The sequence below is a fragment of the Lissotriton vulgaris genome, chromosome 10, assembly GCF_964263255.1.
Source record: "Lissotriton vulgaris chromosome 10, aLisVul1.2, whole genome shotgun sequence".
In the NCBI taxonomy this organism is placed as follows: Eukaryota; Metazoa; Chordata; class Amphibia; order Caudata; family Salamandridae; genus Lissotriton; species Lissotriton vulgaris.
This window is the reverse complement of record NC_141698.1, coordinates 175,380,213-175,399,309: the sequence shown is the minus strand read 5'-3', so window position 1 is coordinate 175,399,309 and position 19,097 is coordinate 175,380,213. Positions and strand designations below refer to the sequence as shown.

The window sequence follows — 19,097 nt, the reverse complement described above, 5'->3', positions numbered from 1 at the left end:
TCAGTACTGAGGAATCTAGATGACCCATGAATAGAATACCCATTACGACCTGAACCTGGGCCAGGTGCTGCTGCATCTTACACAATCCATAGAAGTTTGGAAGACCCTGCCACTGTTGGTCATGGCTCGTGTGGAATTAAGCTAAATGGTTCTATTACCAAGATGCTTATATATGATGCAGAACTCCTTTTTCATGCTCTCTCCGGCTTTGTTTATGAAGCTGGATGGGTTCCGGGTGTAGTTGTTCTGGGCGGGAAAGTGCAGCATGGTTCAGTTGGAGACTCGGAAACTAGAACTGGAGCAAGGTGACCTGGGACTCTTTGACCTCCAAATGTATTACTTTGTGGAACTGCTTCAATATGTTGTGTTGTGGTGTGAGAAGGAATCCAACTGGGAGAAACAGCTCTTGGAGGGATCGGGAATCTTGGCTGATCTCCCATCACTCCTCATTGGGAGACGGCGGACCCTGGTGGGCACGCCATTTATAGTGGTGCTGGTTGCATCGATCTAGGAAAGCACGGTGACATATGTGCTAAAGCGTGCACCATACTCCAAGATGCTTTCACTCTGGTGGCTCAAGCTCTTTTTATGACTCAAAGACACCGTCAATGTACTACACCGGATTGAAGGAAACTGCTGAACCGTGGGTCATCTATAGCTAAATGGCACCATCATCACCTTGTCAGAAGCGGGCGAGCCGTTCTGGATTGGCTCGGGACAATTTTTACAATTTGTGGCTCTGTCGCACATGGCCCATTATGTGTGGGCCGGGTACCTGGATAAGCCAGAAGAGTTTCAGACACTAGGTGTCCTGTTGGACCCTGGGTCACAGAAGGGGCTAGTTTCCCAACTGTATGCAGCCATGAAAGGAGATAGGCAAACTGATATAGCTAAGTCAAGTCGTAATTGGTATGTGGATCTAGATATCCCTATGACTGATGCACAATGGTGTAGAGCAAGGGCACAGGTATGTGAGAATGTAAGTAATGGGAGATTTAAACTTGCATAATTCAATTACCTTCACAGAGCTTACTTGACTACTCAGTTCTTTAATCGCATTGACCCATTTGTGCCGCAGATTGTGCAAGATGTGTCCTGACGGATTTACCCATGTTACGTTGGACTGTAGGCTGTTGCGACCGTGTTGGGGGAGGTCAGCTCCATGGTAATCTGGGGGACTATGGTCAGCTTAGCTGTCACCATTAAACACTGCCTGTTGGGTCTCCTGCCCCTCCCTAGGAGGGAAGCAAGATTAGTTATAAATCTGCACTCTTAGCCCTAGTGCTTACCAGGCACCAGATAGCTATTCACTGAGTTTGGATAGCACCCGACACATGAAAAATGCAAAATTACCTATTGGAGTGGGCCATTGTGGAGGGAGTGTTTGTCCATAGGGTCCAGACGGATGAACATGCGGAGAGAGATCTTGACCTGTGGGACATGATGATTAATCGCATTGGGGGCGACCACAACAAGGAGTCGGCGGACTCTGTAGTGGACCTCTCCTGCACTTCAGTGGGATTCCGACTCTCGACCATTCCTCCGAATTGTAACCAATGCAGCAGGAGGAGTGTGGATGGCCAATGTCTCATTGTGGCGAATGTATTTCATGAAGAGACTGTAGAATGAGATGTGTTTCGGTGAAACGAGCGGTGTGGAGGAGGTAGTGCACTGATCGAAGGTCATGCACTGGTGAGGGCGGCCCACTCAGGGTTTTTGCTCCCCTGACTGGGCATCTTACCTGGGCCAAGAAACTGCCCCCAACCCCACCACCCTCGTTTGGTGGATATGAATGTGATTGTTTATACTGATTCCGTACCGTATTCCACCTGTCACTCTCCTATGCAGTTGTGATTCCTTTCTGTGGAAGTGGAATCTGTATTAATCCTTGCATGTGATTACTGGAAAAGTCTGCTGTCGCACTCCTATATCTTTATATTGTTGACTTATTGTCTAAAATGTTATTGAAGACATACTTTTTTTTTTTAAAGGACGTGATGGCCTGTTGCTGTCTGTTTTTTTGCAGATTGCCTGTTTGTAATTGAAAGTATGGGTTGGGATTAAATGCGGGTTTCCATCCAAGATTGTGATGATATGACTTTTTAGATCTGGCTCTTGACAGCATATGTGTGAACCAGACCTCTTGCTTACAATATACATAGAATGGGCTTTAGGTGGTCCGCATTCAATCATTGGCTTTCTTACACTGGCTATTTTCAGCCATTGACTTGAGACTTTCTTAATCATGTTTTGTCTCAGCCCAGTTGAGTAGTTACGTGAAGATATTGGCTTTTTGGTTGTATCCTTCTGCCAAAATTCCAGAGCTTGAATTGACCTGCATGGGGGACTACTTTACAACTAAAGCTTTATTTATTTGAATGAAAACAAAAACAGGACTCTACCCAATGGAAGGGAGGTTCTGAGTCGCCTCCTGACTATGCAAATGCTAAACAATAAAATGTGAAAGACTGTTTTAATTTGTATTTGCTGGAAATCACTTGTTTCTTTTCAACAGATACCGTTTAATTGCAAATAGAAATGGTTCATGCGGGGCAACATTTAAAACAGAAGGGAAGATGACTTTGTTGGTACATTTAAAGACAGCTGTTGTCACCAAGGAGACAAAAGGACGCTGAGAATTGTATAAAGAAATACTGATTTGTGTGAATACACACATAAAAGAGAAAGATAGCTGCCAAATCCAGACAGATAGATCTCCCCAGCAGTCTGGCCTCATCATGAAACCCAACATTTAACAGATTTGTTAACGTCTTCAGAAAACAGGCATCTTTACAATACCTCATCCAGTTGTACTTGAAAATGTCTGCTTGTATTTTCTGTTGTAGTTGTCTTCAGCTCATAGTTAAGGCGGTACCATCCTTTCATGACCCGTGCACAGACTGGATGGAGCACGCATCCACAATAATAGTAGTGCAAGTTATGGAAATGCCATCCACTCACTTCCATTCTCCACTTCTACCCAATGATCCTGACTTTTACCTCCTCTGAACACATAGTAGATGGATCTATTAACTGCAGCATCCGGCAAGGGTGGCGTCACAAGGGCAACAGTATCGGAGCTATCCTTTATGGTGGGTTGTGGGGGAGGAATTGCCAAACACTCCTATGGCTCTGATATTAAGATACATAAAACAGTGTAGGCACATCATATTATGATTTTCAATGTTGCCAAGGTATATCGCACTACATGTCAAATAGTGTTGCAGTTCTTCTATGGACTTGTCTGGAGGGCCCGTTGCTCATGGCCGGCATGCACGGACAATGGGTGAAACTGGAACTTTCAGGTCATGCTCTACTTTCATGTGTACCACAATCAGATCTGAAAGCTGCCAATTAGAATGTTTTCACTTATACTAACCAATCTGACCACCCCTCACCATGAAAAGTTCATGCCAGCTGTGAGTCTCATTACGTCTCAAGTGAGCTTCAGAAACAATAATTTTGGTAGAGCAAGAAGCTGGTGAAGCCTTCAGTAAAGCCACCCTGTGAAGGGTCTCTGGCTAAGGACATGGGTGGACCTATGACAGCACTCAGGTAATCTTTACTAGAGAATTAAAGTCTTTGACTTATGGAGAGGCATCCACATCATACAAGTCAGCCCTGGAAACCTCAACTCTATGTTTTTTGTACCGAAAACGCTAGTGGTGATTATGCCTCAAATGAGGAGTCTGATCACTTTACTAGTGTGAGAGTTTGCAGAAGGGGACAACTATAAGTGGTTATGTCACTATCCTTTGGCACAAGAAGGTCTTGGGTCTGTGATTCCTGTCTCCTAGACCAGATTTCTGTTTGGAATCATTTTCTTGGTAACCCAGCCAGCTGTAGTGTTGAGATCAGTTTAAGTTCAGACACAAACAGCCGCACACCTGCAATGAGGAAGCCCCACAGCTTGATACCCAGCTTACCACTCACCTACCACCATGGAGGGTCACACAAATAAAGGGAATTTTGCAATGGCCCACGAGGAAATAAAAGCACAATCAGCCCACAAGTTCTAAAGGAGCACTTACTGTGCCTTTCCAGAGGACACATGAAGAGAGCAGCTGGAATTATACATCCTGATGCACATCAACCTGGAAGGGTACACCAAGCATGCCCCCATAATGGACTTTGGACTAATGATCCCTCTCAGATAAAGTTCTGTTTTCATGTGTACCCCATAACCTTCCTCTGACCTTCCTTGTACATGCTGAGTACTGCATGTGCAGTGAGTGTGTAGCACAGTAGGTACTAGTTTGTGTTATGAGAGTGAGTATTAGGACTAAAGGGATCTAACTAAGATGGCTATGGTTTAACATGGCATGTGATAAACAGTGGAAAAACTTTTCCAGACAGTAGGAGTGTATTCACGGCATTCCTTGTGGCTGCAGGGCGTAGAAGCACTGAAGTGAAGGATAATGGAGACAGGACTGCTTTAGAACTGAAATGAGGACCTTGTTCGGCTACTGCAAAAATCTGCTGCTTAGTTATTTCTAGGCATTGCCATTTGCTGAATGATATGGCCGAGAGTGAGCTACTCGTTTTTGAGCAGGGCCTGGCTTTTTGTCTGTCCCTGATAACTGCTTCGGGAAGGCTGATAACAGCCAGATGCTGAGATCTCACACTTCAATGTGCCTTTGTTTTGGATACTCATTCTTGGAGCCAGCCATATTGCTACCTTCTATGAGACCCAACACCTTGCACAAAGGCTGGGTCTGAGGAACAATAACAAAACAATATTTCAAAGATGTGTGATCCCGACCTGGATGCTTTTACTGCCTGCCACAAGCACTCATCAGATCCTGGCCTCGAGGCTGGATCTGTCAGAATATGCCCCGCCAAGCAGGTCTGCCTTTGACTGCCTGCCTTTGACTGCCTGCCCTAACCACTTTGAGAATTAAGGGCTGAAAGATTGTACCAGGCATGGTTAGCACAGTAATAGTAGAACGGAACCCCGGGGACCAGGTTCAAAAGTCCTTATGTCTGCCCTGTGGCCCCCTGGGTCTGACAACCTATCTTTGCATGAAATATTCATTATTGTTTTATATAATTCATAGTTTCAGTTATCTGTGAGTCCACTTCTGCCAGATAGCACCTAGAAGAAAGTGTAGCCCCTAGAAGAAATTTGGTAGAGTGGAGGCACTGCTATTTTTTAAATCACATGTATTTTACTTAGGGAATGTTGATGAATAGTCTATTGTTTTATCGAGTCTCCACTATGCTAGCTGTCAGGCTCTACAAGAATTCAGGTTGACTTGGTGTGGGGAAACTGAGAGTGAGTCTCCCACTCCTGTTATTCCACTAACATCACTACATTCTTGCCTATGCAAAGGAGATAGGGGAAAGGCTTAGGCCAGAAAGGGTTTACGCATGTGTGTGGAAAACAGCAAACTGCAGTTAAACAGGTAGGAAGAAAAGCCATCTAGTCACCACTGTATTATTCATTGATCATTAGAACCAAAAGTATATAACAAACATTTATTTTGGTTACTCAGAGTACAGCCAAACATCAGCTTCTAGGCTGAAACATTACGGAAGAGTAAAATGCAACTACGCTTGGTGGGATGGCCTTGCTTTAAGGGGGGAAAGCGAGAGTATTCCGATGCATCTGGCCTTTTCAGGTCTCGCCTGAGGCAGCACGCATTTGCTGTCTCTTCGAGATCTATTGTATTGTAAACAGACCTAAAAAGTAGTGGCGGCTCCTCCGCTAAGGCGGAGGAATGTTGCCCCACTGTGCAATTAAAAACAAACAAAAAAAAATATTACTTACCGTTATATCATTTTATTTAAGCGTACTGGCTCAGTTGGTTGGGGGGGCGTGGTGGGACTGGGCTGTAAGGCAGTGTTGTGATTGGTCAGGGGAGTCTGGTAGGCTGAGTGCTTCCTGCTACCTGATAGAAGAGAAGAGGACGGAGTAGGGGCAGCGTCCGGCGGGCTGGGTGGCAGCATCCAGTTAAGTGTTTTTAAATTTTTTTATTTCCTCTTACCTCCTTCTGCCCGCCCCTCCACACCCGTTCGGTAGCAGGCGCTAATTCTAAAAAGCATTTGCAATGCAATAGGTCTTGCATTAGGAAAGTTTGAGCTATTGGTATTGTAAATGACAATTTTTTTATTTATGTGTTGTTTTTGAAAATAGCTAAATTAATAGCTTTGTCATTTACAATGCCAATAGTTATTACTTTCGCAAATGTGACACCTATAGCATTTGTAATGCAATATGTGTTGTATTTACGTGACTTAGATGTATTGATATTACAAATAACAATGGCTTTTAATTTTTAATAATTAATACTTAAATAAAAGTTATTGTAATTTATAATGGCAATAGCTTAAACATTTGTAAATAACTTTTGTGAATGTAAATGTAAATGTATTGCGATTTATATAGCGCACGTATCACCCGAAGGCATCAAGGCGCTTGCCTTGGGAACCCGTCCTGGTATTCCCCTGTGAGATAACCCCAGCAGGGTATCCACAAGGTGAAAGCCAGGCATCCCGCCGCGAGGGGCCGTAGTGGAGATTAAGCAAGCTATTGCCCAGAGTCGCAGAGTGTGAACCCGTGAGTCGAGTAGGCACCGGAACGAGAATTATCGAGTCTGTGGAATTTTGAGCCCAAGACCCGCCGAGGCGGGGAATTGAACCCTGGTCCAGGACCGATCTCAGCTTCCGGGTCTGCCGCCTCTAACCCCTGAGCCACACTTCTCCTTATTATGGTTAGTGTATTTTATTGTGACGAAAATCCAAGAACAGAAGTGAAATATTAACATCTTTTTGTGACATTTGTAATAAAGCTTGAAACATTGAGAGAAAATATTTGAACTAGTTGTTGTTGAATGGTTGCACAGATTGATGTTGTGGTGGCACTGAGTGATGTTGTGGTGGTGACGAGTGATGCTGTGGCGTTCAGTGATGCTGTGGTAGCACATAGTGATGTTGTGGTTCCCCTGAGTGATGCTGTGGTGGTGCTGAGTGATGCTGTGGTGATGCGATTGATAGATAGAGTGAGTGCGATAGATAGATAGAGTGCAATAGATAGATAGACTTTACTACTGCAATATTAATTTGGTAGGCCTCTAAGACTATTTCAATCAGAAATGGTTATAAACTTTGTTCCTTTGCAATCTTCTAAACACATGCACTCCCCCACCTCCGATTAGGAACACCAGGCACATTGATTAACCACAAACCTAATTACTAATATCAGTACTCTAAATCAATAAACTTTGCCTCTAGCTACACCAAAACCCGCAATCTTAGATCACCAATCACAATACCAATTTCGAATCTTCTTAGCTGCTAGGCTCACTTCACTGGAACTCCCCACTGTCTGTCATTCATGAGACCGGGTTGTTACAGGAGTTCAAAATTGCACTCAAAGGATAGTTGATGCAACAAAACACAATAAGGATAACCACCCGTTATCATGTACCTGTGTACTGGTCTTTACTGTGCCTTTCGATTTCGGAGAATTAAGGTGTCCAATAGCTAAACAATGAAAAGTATTGATAATAGTTCTCTCTAGGAACAACAGCATCAATAACCCCTGAATGTGCAGTTCAGTGTAAGAACAGACAATGTATAGTCTGAAATGAAGGGGTTATTATGCTGGCTCAAAGGAAAACAGGCACCAGAAAATCATACATAATTTGTCGTACAGGCCCACACAAAAAAGGAACGCTCACTGCAGTGAGGCCTTCCAAGTTATACCACCGCACCCATGATATGACAATGATGTTGCCAATACGATTATACGGTTCTCCATGGACTGGACTACACTACACTAACCACACCACACCAGCAATATTTTTTATGACGATTATCTGTTTATTTCATTGTTGTAGTTGGGCTATAATGTTTCTCTGGTCTAATACGCTGTACAACATAATCGCAACAGTTCCAAATGTTAGGACTGGGTAGACAATATCCACATATTAAATATGTGACTTACAATGCTTACAGGTAAAAAAAGTTAATACAAACTTTACTGCAAACTGAAGACACAGTTTAAACACAAATGGGTGGCAAAAGAAAACAAAGAAATAATGGAAAGGAAAAGTGAAGAAAAAAACAAACAAGTGTTGGCTTATATGCTTTTGCATTTAAGTGCACTTCTTTTTAGGCTGATGTGTACATGGCCAGGCAAAATGGATTTACACTACCCCATGCTATATGCTTTGATTGGAGGAAGCAAAAACTGAATGTCAGTTGAAAAACTGGGATTATTAGAGCAGGCACAAGGGCTTAACATATATTATGTATTTTTTATATATATTACATGAGGCTTGCAAGACGCTAACGTTGTGGTTGAGCGAGACCTAAAACAAACCAATTGGAAACAAAGGAGTTCTCTGCCTTCTGGTACCAGCCAAGCTGTGACAAAGCAACAGGAGTGTAAACACAGAAACTCAGATGTGGTCGGTAAACCAGACAAATAGACATTGACGTATACTGGATTCCAAGCCAACTCAATCGTTATTTTTTCGTGTACAATACACAACAAAAATAAATCGTCTTACTCAAGACGTAGAACAATATTAGGGGCAGAATGGGGAGCATATTTACTATTTTTTTCTGAGCAAACAACTTTGCAGCAAGGGCGTTATTTATATTCCCGAGTGAAAAATACTCATATTGATGGGAGACAAAGTATGGCTGTTAAAGTAACTATGTGATATAAGAACCCGTGCCAAGCTGAACAGAGATACATTTCCAGACGCCCAATACAAGTTGATCGCTATCAATTCTTACACTGTTGCTATTCTTAAAAGTGTCAAATTAAATTCCGATCTATGGTCAAATAAAAGTTTTTCCAGAGGATTGGATTTAAGAGTTATGTGATAATGGTATTTTCCACGTCTGGTAAATACCGTTCCATATTCCGTACTAGCTTTAAGCCTTCAAATAGAATTTAAGGTGGTTCTAGGACTCGTTTGTGTCTTACTATGCACGGTCTCGAAACAAAATCAGAAGCTACACAAAACGTATATAAGTTAAAGGCATTGCAAAATAAAATCATGAGCGCGCAATTAGGTATTAAGGTTTTGCGAGCTTACCCGCTACAGGTATTCTCATTCTTGAAGCTCTAACACGTTTACGTTCGTGAACCACCTAGGTACAATATATACAACAATTAATACTGTAGTTTATAAAGTATGCTTAGTTTATGTCTAGTGAACGGAAACCTGGAAGTCAAATGAGAAACTAGGTCGCGGTCAGATGGGCTCCCGAGGTACAAGTCTCTTCTTCAAAATTAAAAGGAGAGGGGCTAACGAGGAAGCAAGCATTTGTTGCGGGGTGTGACTGTGGGAGAAGGCAGCATGTAGCTTACGCAGAAAAGGAAATCACGCATAGTTCCTGGCGCAGAGAGGGCAGTCACATTGGGGGCCACTGACAGACGCCTGGCATTTTCCCGAGGTGCTTGTGGTGCGAACGAGGGGTCGAGAGAAAGAGAAAGACCCGAGCACAAAAGGAGCGAGAGAGCTCGGATGATGCTAGACGCTACTTGGGAAAGGGCTGTTGGAAATGGAAACGTCAGACACTCACCACCAACCCGGAACCAGAGAATACAGGTAAACTGCGCATGCTGCCAAACACACTGCGCATAAGCGGCAAAGTTCTTTCACGCTCAGTGCGCATGTGTTGTTAAAACAAGAGCGTCGATTTGTTCTACGAAAGGATGGCTACAGGACATTAAACTGAGAGCACGAACTGGCGCGTACGACTAATAGTATCACTTACATTTTGAAGACCAGGTGATGCGGCGGAGAGTCGTGACAAAAGAGCCAGGTGAGTGGGTCGGGTGGAGGGCGGGTGGCTGTGTGCGTGAGTGCGTGCGTGTATGTGAGCGCGTATGAAGGTTTTTTAAAAAGGTGGTCTCTCACGTTAACTAAGACCCTGGCGACACAGGACAAGTGGTCCATTCTTCCCACTCCATAACACACAATGCACCCTATGCCACTTTACTCCACTCTACGATACTCCACTGTACGCCACTCCACTGTGTGACGCTGCACACCACACCACTCCACGCTACTTTACTCCACTCTACGCACTCCACTTTATGCCATTCCATTTTACTCCACTGTACACCACTCCACCATATGACACTCTACTCTACGACACTCCACTCTACGCTACAATACTTTATGCCACCCCACTCCACTGTTTGCCCCCCTCTCTACAACATTCTACTCCATTCTACCCCAATCCACTCTACGCCACTAAGCTACTTCACTCTACGCCACTCTACTCCACTCTACACAACTCCATGCTAGTCCACTCTACAAAACTCTATACTACTCCACTCTACGCTTCTACACTCTACGCCACTCCACTATACATGCCCATACTCCTGTCGATGCCACTTCACTCTGTGCCACTCCACGCCACTTCACTCTATGACACTGTACTCCGCTCTATGCTAGTCCACTCTGTCCCACCCCACAATGATAGCTAGTCCCCTGCACATTCACATCCCATGACTTTAGCAGCCCCTGGTGGCCAGGAAATAAATGCAAGTAGACAGATAACTACCCTGCCAAGTGCCATGCATCAGGGGTTAGCCTAACTCATTTTAGTGCTTATCTCTACGTCTCCACATTCCACACCGAAATGCATTACTCAAGCAAATTAGGCCTTCCCTAGCCTTCCCCATTGCTCTAGGCACTTCAGCAGAGCAGTGCATTTTATAGCCAGTATCACCTTTTAGCCTGAGAGCTGCTGGCTGCCCTGCAGAGCCCCGAGTTGAAAAGCAGTTGCTATGGATACCAGCACAAGACTGTTGTTGTCATTGTTGGACATATTATTAAAGTCTAGCACGTGTGAGTGCGTGGTTCACTGTTATGCTATCAAGTCAGACATTCAGATTTCTTCTATGTGCCTTATAGAGGGCACCACAAGCTGAGTCCCTGACGAACCCAGATTAATGGTGGCCGCACGCAGCGGGCACACCAAAGGTGCGCCAAAGGCAAGCACTTCTGAGCCGTCCACGACCCGACCGCGGCCAGCGCAAGGAACCCTGGACCTCCCACTACCCATCGCTACGACACCACCAACCTCCTCGCACTCAACCCTGGAAGACTTAGAGAATGCCAACAGGCCTCGCCGAACACGACCCATGGCCAGTTCTCCTGCCTCCTTCCACCAGACCCTCACCGCTGACGCCAGAACCAGCGACACCCTAAAATGCATCCTCCTCAACGTACGCTCCATACACAAACACGCCATGGAAATCTGGAACCTACTCGACTCTCTATCGCCCAACATCGCCTTTTTCACAGAGACCTGGACCAACGCATCCTCCGCCCCCGACATCAGCACCTCCATCCCAGACGGCTACAAGATCCAGAGGAAAGACCACCCCAACTACCTAGGAGAGGGCCTCGCCATCGCCCACAAGAGCACCCTTCGCCTCACCACCTCCAGTGAAACCGTCCCCTCAGACGAACACCTGCACTTCCAGATCCAGACCATCCCCAAGGCCACACTCAGAAGAACCCTTGTCTACAGACCCCCGGCCCCCGAACACCCTTCGCCACCACCATCATCGACTTAATCGCACCCCACGCCATCAACTCAACAAAAAACATACTCATTGCAGACCTGAACTTCCACCTCGACAACCCCAGAGCCCCCTACTCGACTATTCTTCGTGATAACCTTGCCAGCATTGGGCTTAAACAACTCGGCAACACACCAATCCACAGAGCAGGACACACCCTCGACCCCATCTTCGCGGCAGGAAACAGCATCCAATTCAGCCACACAACGCAGCTGCCATGGACCGACCACCACTGCCTACACTTCGCCATCAACAAACCCAAGGCACCCAAATCAGCCCCATGCCCACAAAGAAGGAACTGGAGCAAGGTTACCGACGAGCAGCTTAACTCCACCCTCACCCGAGACAACCACACCTGGGCACCCAATGCAAACAACGCAAACCTGGATCTCCTACTGCGTGGACGAGCTCGACCAGCTACGCAACTCGGACAGACAATGCCCCAGGAAAGCCGGCTGGTTCACCACCACTCTCCAAGAAGCCAGGTGCACCTGCAGACGCCTGGAGATGAACTGGAGAAACACCAAGGTAACCGAAAACCACACCACCTACAAGGACGCCATGACCGACTACCACAACCAGCTCAGAGCCACCAAGAGGAACTTCATCCACAACAAAATCCTGGCCAACTCCACCAACTCCAAGGAACTTTTCAGTGTCATTCAAGAATTCACCAACCCACGCAGCCATCACCCTATACCAATACCTCTGCGACAAGCTTGGAACCTATTTCCACCTCAAGATCAAATACCTCTACGACAACTTCATCGACCATCCACCAGGCACCACAGACGGCCCCCCAGAAACACCAGCCAGCCCACCAACTGGGATCACGGTTTGATCGCCAGCATCGGCGGCAGATTAGCCCAGAACCGTGTGACTCTAGGCAATAGCTTGCTTAATCTTCCCGACGGCCCCCAGCGCCTAGAGACCCTTGCGGGTGTTGTGCGCTTTACAAATGTGGATTTATTATTATTATTATTATTATTATTATTATCACAGCCAAAGACACCGCCTCGACCATGAAAAGCATCCACTCGGGGGCCCCCACCGACCTCTGCCGTCCTCACGTCTACCACAGAGCCGCGGCCGCCATCGCACCCGAACTACAACGCACTATCAACACCCTCAACACCACCTTCAAAACAGGCAGCTTCCCAGACGATTGGAAGTGCACAGAAGTCAGACCTCTGCTCAAGAAACCCATAACTGACCCCACTGACCTCAAGAACTATCGGCCCACCTCGCTCCTCCCAGCCAAAGTTGCAGAGAAAACAGTCAATAGGAAACTGAAACGATTCATTGAAGAGAACGCCATCCTCGACCTGTCCCAATCCGGATTCCGAAGCAACCACAGCACAGAGACTGCCCTACTTGCCGCCACAGACGACATCTGCACCCTCCTGGACCAAGGCCACTCCGCAGCTCTCATCCTACTCGACCTATCAGCGGCCTTCGACACTGTCCCCCACCGCACGCTAGTCGCCAGACTACACAACGCAGGCATACAAGGAACAGCTCTGGACTGGATCCGTTCATTCCTCACCGGAAGAAGCCAAAGGATCAGACTCCCACCCTTCATCTCTGACCCCTTGAAAATCACCTGCGGAGTCCCACGGGGTTCATCCCTGAGCCCCACCCTCTTCAACATCTACAAGGCCCCCCTCGCAGCCGTCGTCCGACAACACTGCCTCAACATCGTATCCAGTGCCGACGATACCCAGCTCATCCTCTCCCTCACCAAAGACCCCACCACTGCCAAACTCAACTTCCAGAAAGGAATGCAAGACGTCGCAGTCTGGATTACCAACAGCTGCCTGAAGCTCAACGCCGAGAAGACAGAAGTCCTCGTCCTCTGTACCACCCCTTCTGCATGGGACAGCACCTATTGGCCGACCGCCCTTGGAAGCCCACCTGCCCCCTCAGACCACACCAAAAACCCCGGCATCGCACTCGACTGATCACTCACTATGAACTGACAGGTCAACGCCATCACCTCCAGCTGCTTCAACACCCTCTGCATCCTCCGCAATACCTTCAAGTGGATCCCCCCTGAGTCAAGGAAGACAGTCACCCACGCACTCATCACCAGCAGACTGGACTATCGAAACGCACTCTACGCCGGCATCAACAAGTCCCTACTCCGCAAACTCCAGACAATACAGAACACTGCCACCAGACTCGTCCTCTGCATCCCCCGACACGAACACGAAGTCTCCCGGTGGAGAAAAGAGTCACTTTCAAAATCCTCACTCACGCCTACAAATGCCTACACAACAACGGTCCCAAATACCTCAACGACAGAATCAACTTCTACATACCCAAAAGAAACTTACAATCTTCCAACCTCACACTGGCCGAAACCCAGTGCATCCACAGAGCCAGAGCAGGCGGAAGATCCTTCTCTCACATTGAAGCCAAGACCTGGAACGAGCTACCAGCAGACATCAGACGCGCCCCCTCCCTGAACACCTTCAGGAAGACCCTCAAGACCTGGCTCTTCAGCTAAACAGATATGCAGACACCCCCTTCCCCCCCCCCACCTCAGCGCCTTGAGACCCTCATGGGTGAGTAGCGCGCTTACAATTCCCTGATTGATTTGTATTTGTATTTTGTATTTGTATTTGTATTTGTATTTAATTTATTTATAAAGCGCTAACAATCATCCTAGGTAGGATATCACGGCGCTGAGGTTTGGTGCTGAGGGGTACGGTAACCGCATTGATTACTGATTATTCTGGTTTAGGGAAGAGTAGTGTCTTTAATTGTTTCCTAAATGATAAGAGACATTCTGTCAGTCTGAGATTGGGAGGTAGTTCATTCCACTTGGTTGCAGCTAGGTGAGAGAAAGCCCGCTCTCCCATCCTGACAGTCTTCACGTGGGTAGTGTTTGCTCTTCCTGAAGTTCTGGATCGAAGGTTCCTCGATGGTCTATGGAATTTGACTTTATTGTGTAGAATGGTAGGGCCTGTATTGTAAAGTACCTTGTGTGTGATACACAGTAATTTGAAGTTGGCTCTTTGTCGCATTGGGAGCCAATGTAGTTCTTGCATGCAACTTTTGGCCGAATCATATCTCTTCTTATTGCATACAGCCTTTGCCGCGGCATTTTGCACTATCTGCAGTTTAGAGAAAAGATAGTCTGCCATTCCAACAAACAGAGAGTTGCCGTAGTCCAGTCTGCTCATCAGCAGCGACTGGACCAGGGTCTTCCTACACTCAGTCGGAATCCAGGGGAAGACTCGTCTGAGCATTTTCAATAATGCAAAGCCTCTGCCACAGACAGTGGAGACATGTGATTTCATGGACAGAGCACTGTCCAATACCACACCCAAGTTTTTCGCTTTTATAGTAGGATTTGGGGGCAAGCCCAGGTTACTTGGCCACCAGCTGTTGTCCCAGAGCTGGGGATTTTTGCCAAACAGGAGGATTTCTGACTTGTCTGCATTTAATCTCAGACAGTGCTCTTGCATCCAATTGGCCAGCTCAGTCAGGCATTTTAGTAGTCGAGTTTTAGGATCATCTTTCTCATCAATGGTGACCATCAGCTGGGTGTCGTCAGCATAAGAACACATTTCAACACCCCACTTTCTTCCAATGGCTGCCAATGAGGAAACAAATACATTAAACAGGGTTGGGCTTAATGAAGCCCCCTGAGGAACCCCATATTTAATGTTTCGCGGGGGAGAAATGAAATCACCCAGACACACTGATTGTGTTCGATCCGCCAAAAAGGATTGTAGCCATCCCAATGCCTTGTCTCGAATACCTTTCCCTTCCAGGGCTTTCAGTAGTAGGTCGTGTGGTACGGTATCAAAAGCCGCCGATAAATCCAAGAGTATCAGGACGACTGTCTTACCCTGATCCACCTGGGCCCTGATATTATCCGTCACCGCCAAAAGTGTTGTTTCAGTACTGTTGTTCGCCCTGAAACCTGTCTGAGAGACATCCAACAGTTCATTGGCTTCCAAATAAGTGGATAGCCGTCTATTGACCAGTTTCTACAACACTTTTGAGAGGTAAGGTAACTGGGATATAGGTCGATAGTTGGCAGGGTTGTTTACATCTAATCCTGCTTTTTTTACTAGTGGGGTGACTAGGGCCTGCTTCCAAGATCTTGGAAATTTAGCAGAGCATAAGGAAAGATTGAGTGCTTTCGTTACGGCAGGGCAAATTACAGGGGTTAGCTGAGAAAAAATGTGGTGCGGACATGGATCTAGTGAGGATCCTGACTTAACTTCGAGCATGACTCTGCCTACCTCGGCTTCTGAAAAAGGGCCAAAACTTGAACAGGTAACTTGAGTTGTGGTTGGCATACTGCGCTCAATAGTTTCTGGCCTACATTAGGAAAAGAGGCATAAATGATATCAATTTTCTCACAGAAAAAATCATTTAGTTTATTGCAGTTCTCTTGTGATGGAGTAAGTTTTACTGAAAGATTTGTTGGGTTACATAATTCCCCGACAATTTTAAAAAGTTCCTTTGAGGAATTTTTATTCTCAGTGATTCTACGTGTAAAATACTCCTTTTTTGCCTTCTTGATTCCTTGATTGATTGAACCCGATGCTTGAACAAGTTAGCAGCTGCTCCGGGATTCACTGTTGTGGGGTTCGGTAAGTATGAAGAAGCCCTTATAAAAACTGTCATCTCTGTCACATAGTATGTATGAGTGAGGTATGAAAATGGAAAAGCAGAGTTTCTGGCTGGATGACCTAACTTTCAAAGTGGGTCATTGCCTTTCCCATGTGCTGCCAGGAATTTGACCCTCAAAGCATGAGCCTGCTGTACAAACTTCCCAGTGGTTGTCAGCAAAGTTTACATGCTTCTTTCAACAATAGGCATATGTGTAGGGTGGCACCTCATTTAATGTAATCAGGAGACAGCGATTCCAATCGAAGTGTTTCATTTAAGAACGATTCCTGTGACATTGAATTAGTTGACTACCTTACCTCATATATATTTTTTAAAACAATAAAGCAAGGAAAGTAAAGTAACTGTTGGAGAACATTAGTGAATTGAGTCTCTTTGCACCCGAATTACGTAACATCGAAAAACAAATATACTTATCAAGATCATGTAGTTTAAACAGTCCTATTTTTTAATTTATACTCAGCTACAATTACCAAGAGACAACTGCACAGTATAAACTGCTTAACAAACTATTTCATCATATAAAACAACTTGAGATACGTGTGTATGGATCTAATGAAGGAGGATGCAGACACATTCTGCTCTCTTTTCAGTGACATCTACAAAGTAGCCTTTTGTATTACTATTGGTAGCCTCCAAAACAGCAATGCACATTGGTTGATCAGTGCTTCAAAATAAGAACTCCTCCTTGTTTAGAAAGCTGCAGCAAGTAGCACCAAAAATTGCAGTTGCCTTCAGGAGATAGGGTTGATTCACATGTGCTTTCTGGCAAGGTAGTAAGAAGCCAGTGTATGAATGGGAACTGGAAGAAGTTGATGCATGGTTAGAACCTGGAAAGTGTCACTTTAACTAGAGGATTTTAAGGGAGCTTATGCTGGAAGAAGTAACTGAAGAGGTGCTTGCATTTTGAATCATGGTGCTGGAAGTGATCAAAGTGTATATGATTCATGGTGGTTGTAGATGGGTTGCATCATTATGTTGGATATCAGTGATTGAGTTTGCTATAAAGTGTCATATGTCACACATAAGGTCAGTAAAATATTTTATTAGCTTACTGCAAACATGTAAATGTCATGCATAAGCAAACTCAAAACTTGGGAACAATGTACATATTATTTAATTGAATAATAAATCCACTTTTTTTCCTTTCTGTGTTCTTTGTAACAGACTTATGCCTCTATGAAAATGTGACCACCTGTGACTGTTACATTTAAAAGACAGAAAAAAACTGTCGTCAATGCCACTGTTTATATTTACACGGACTAAAATGCAAAGTTTTATGACAAAACTATGTAAGAAAAAAAATGCTGTTTTAGAATCCACGTCTCAACTGTACTGGTAGTAGTAGCACAGAGAAGTGCCAATTCTTGCAACAAACTCAGCATGTAGCGTGGGTAAATGAAGTATTTCAATTTCTGTTTTGTCGAGAAGAATGGCGGTCAGGACTAGCACTTTGTGGATCCAACAGTTAACACTCTAGCTGTTAAAGTCTTGAAGCCACGCCCACCATATTCCCCATTGGGCAATTATTTCTGTGAGAGGATTCCGAACGGTAAGATGGCCACCGCCATGACGTTATTTTTCTAGTGTCTCGGTCTAGCCTTTTAGATGTTTCGTACAGTGTGTGTGCTCATGTTTGTCATTGTCTCCCTCTAGGCCCCGCCGACTCATGTGATTGGTTGAGTGGTCTGTCACTCAGCTGCGTTTGTGGATCAAGTTGCTCGCGAGCCGCGGTTGCGGGCTGAGTACGCTGCTGCCTGGAGCTTATTGTGTGCGCCGGGGATGCGGCACTAGGGCCGGCTCTGGGGCTTGGTTTGTGCGCTCGTACAGCTGTTGGATCCGTTTGTCGAGATGATGAAATTCAGGTTCAGGCGGCAAGGGGGACAGGACCCGCAGCGGGAAAGACTTAAGCAGGAGCTGTTTGCATTCAATAAGGTGAGTGTAAACGAGACATGAAGGTGACGTGGGGCGCAAAACGAGGAGGAAGGGTTTTGGGGTGGGATGCTGTGGGAGAACAACGTGTATGGGTCTTTGTAGCTGTCTCTGCTCGGCAGTGCAGTACTCCCTCTCTGGTCATCGCAGATCCCAACCCCAATTATGTCCACCGTTACTTCACTCCCTACCAAGTTCTTTCTGCTTTCGGGTCTCTGCCCCACGACTACTCGCACAACTTTATTTGCTGCTGTTCACCGCCCGGCTCCCCTGGCTTCTCAGCACTACACTCCTGCCATGTTCTCGATGCTGTTAATAGCCCCTCTTTCCCTAAGTTCTAGCTGGTCACTTAATCACAACACCACCTCTCCGTCTTTCCCCTCTTTGCTGTCCGTTCGTTTGCTCCCCTTACAAACTCTTTGATTCTGATCATTGTTATCAACAGCCCACCCTAGTTCTGTTTTCACCAGCTGGCTCCTAGCAGGGTCTTGCACAGGGTTACTCGACCCTCAGTTGCAGTTTTCCCTCCGCTCATAAATGATTGTATGCACGTCGCAGGGAGCCTGCAAAACATGCACGGAAAACACACCCCAACCACAGTGAGTGCCCCCCCCCCCTACACTGAATGCAGCCCTCCTGCTGCTTCAGTAAGAAAATGTTTTGTGGTTAGTTGCTGTGAAAGATGAAAGCTGTCTATTGTTTTTCTGCAAACATTCAGTCTACGGAAGGGCTTACAATGAGGATGGTCGAAAGTTTATCCAGTGTCGTTGGAGGGAATCAGCAGTGCAGCCCAAGTGCAGTTGAATGAAAAGATGCGCTTGTCAATTTTTAATTACATTTTGTTTTACTTTTTATTTCCAAATCTTCCACAATTGTTGATGAAATGGGAGGATGCATGTGTAGTTTGATATTTCTTTTCTATTTTTAGGGGTCTAACTCTTAACACAATAGTTCT

At 45.7% G+C, this 19,097-nt stretch overlaps 1 protein-coding gene across 2 annotated transcripts in view; it reads left to right on the top strand.

Annotated features, from left to right (window-relative positions):
* The first annotated feature begins 17,932 nt into the window (after nt 1-17,932).
* LLGL1 (LLGL scribble cell polarity complex component 1) overlaps nt 17,933-19,097 on the top strand; it is a 542,661-nt gene continuing 541,496 nt past the window's right edge. For both annotated transcript variants that reach the window (XM_086940821.1, XM_086940820.1), the window contains exon 1: nt 17,933-18,145. In XM_086940821.1, the coding sequence (XP_086796947.1) occupies nt 18,062-18,145 (84 nt within the window). In that variant the 5' untranslated portion in view covers nt 17,933-18,061. The remainder of the gene's footprint in view (nt 18,146-19,097) is intronic.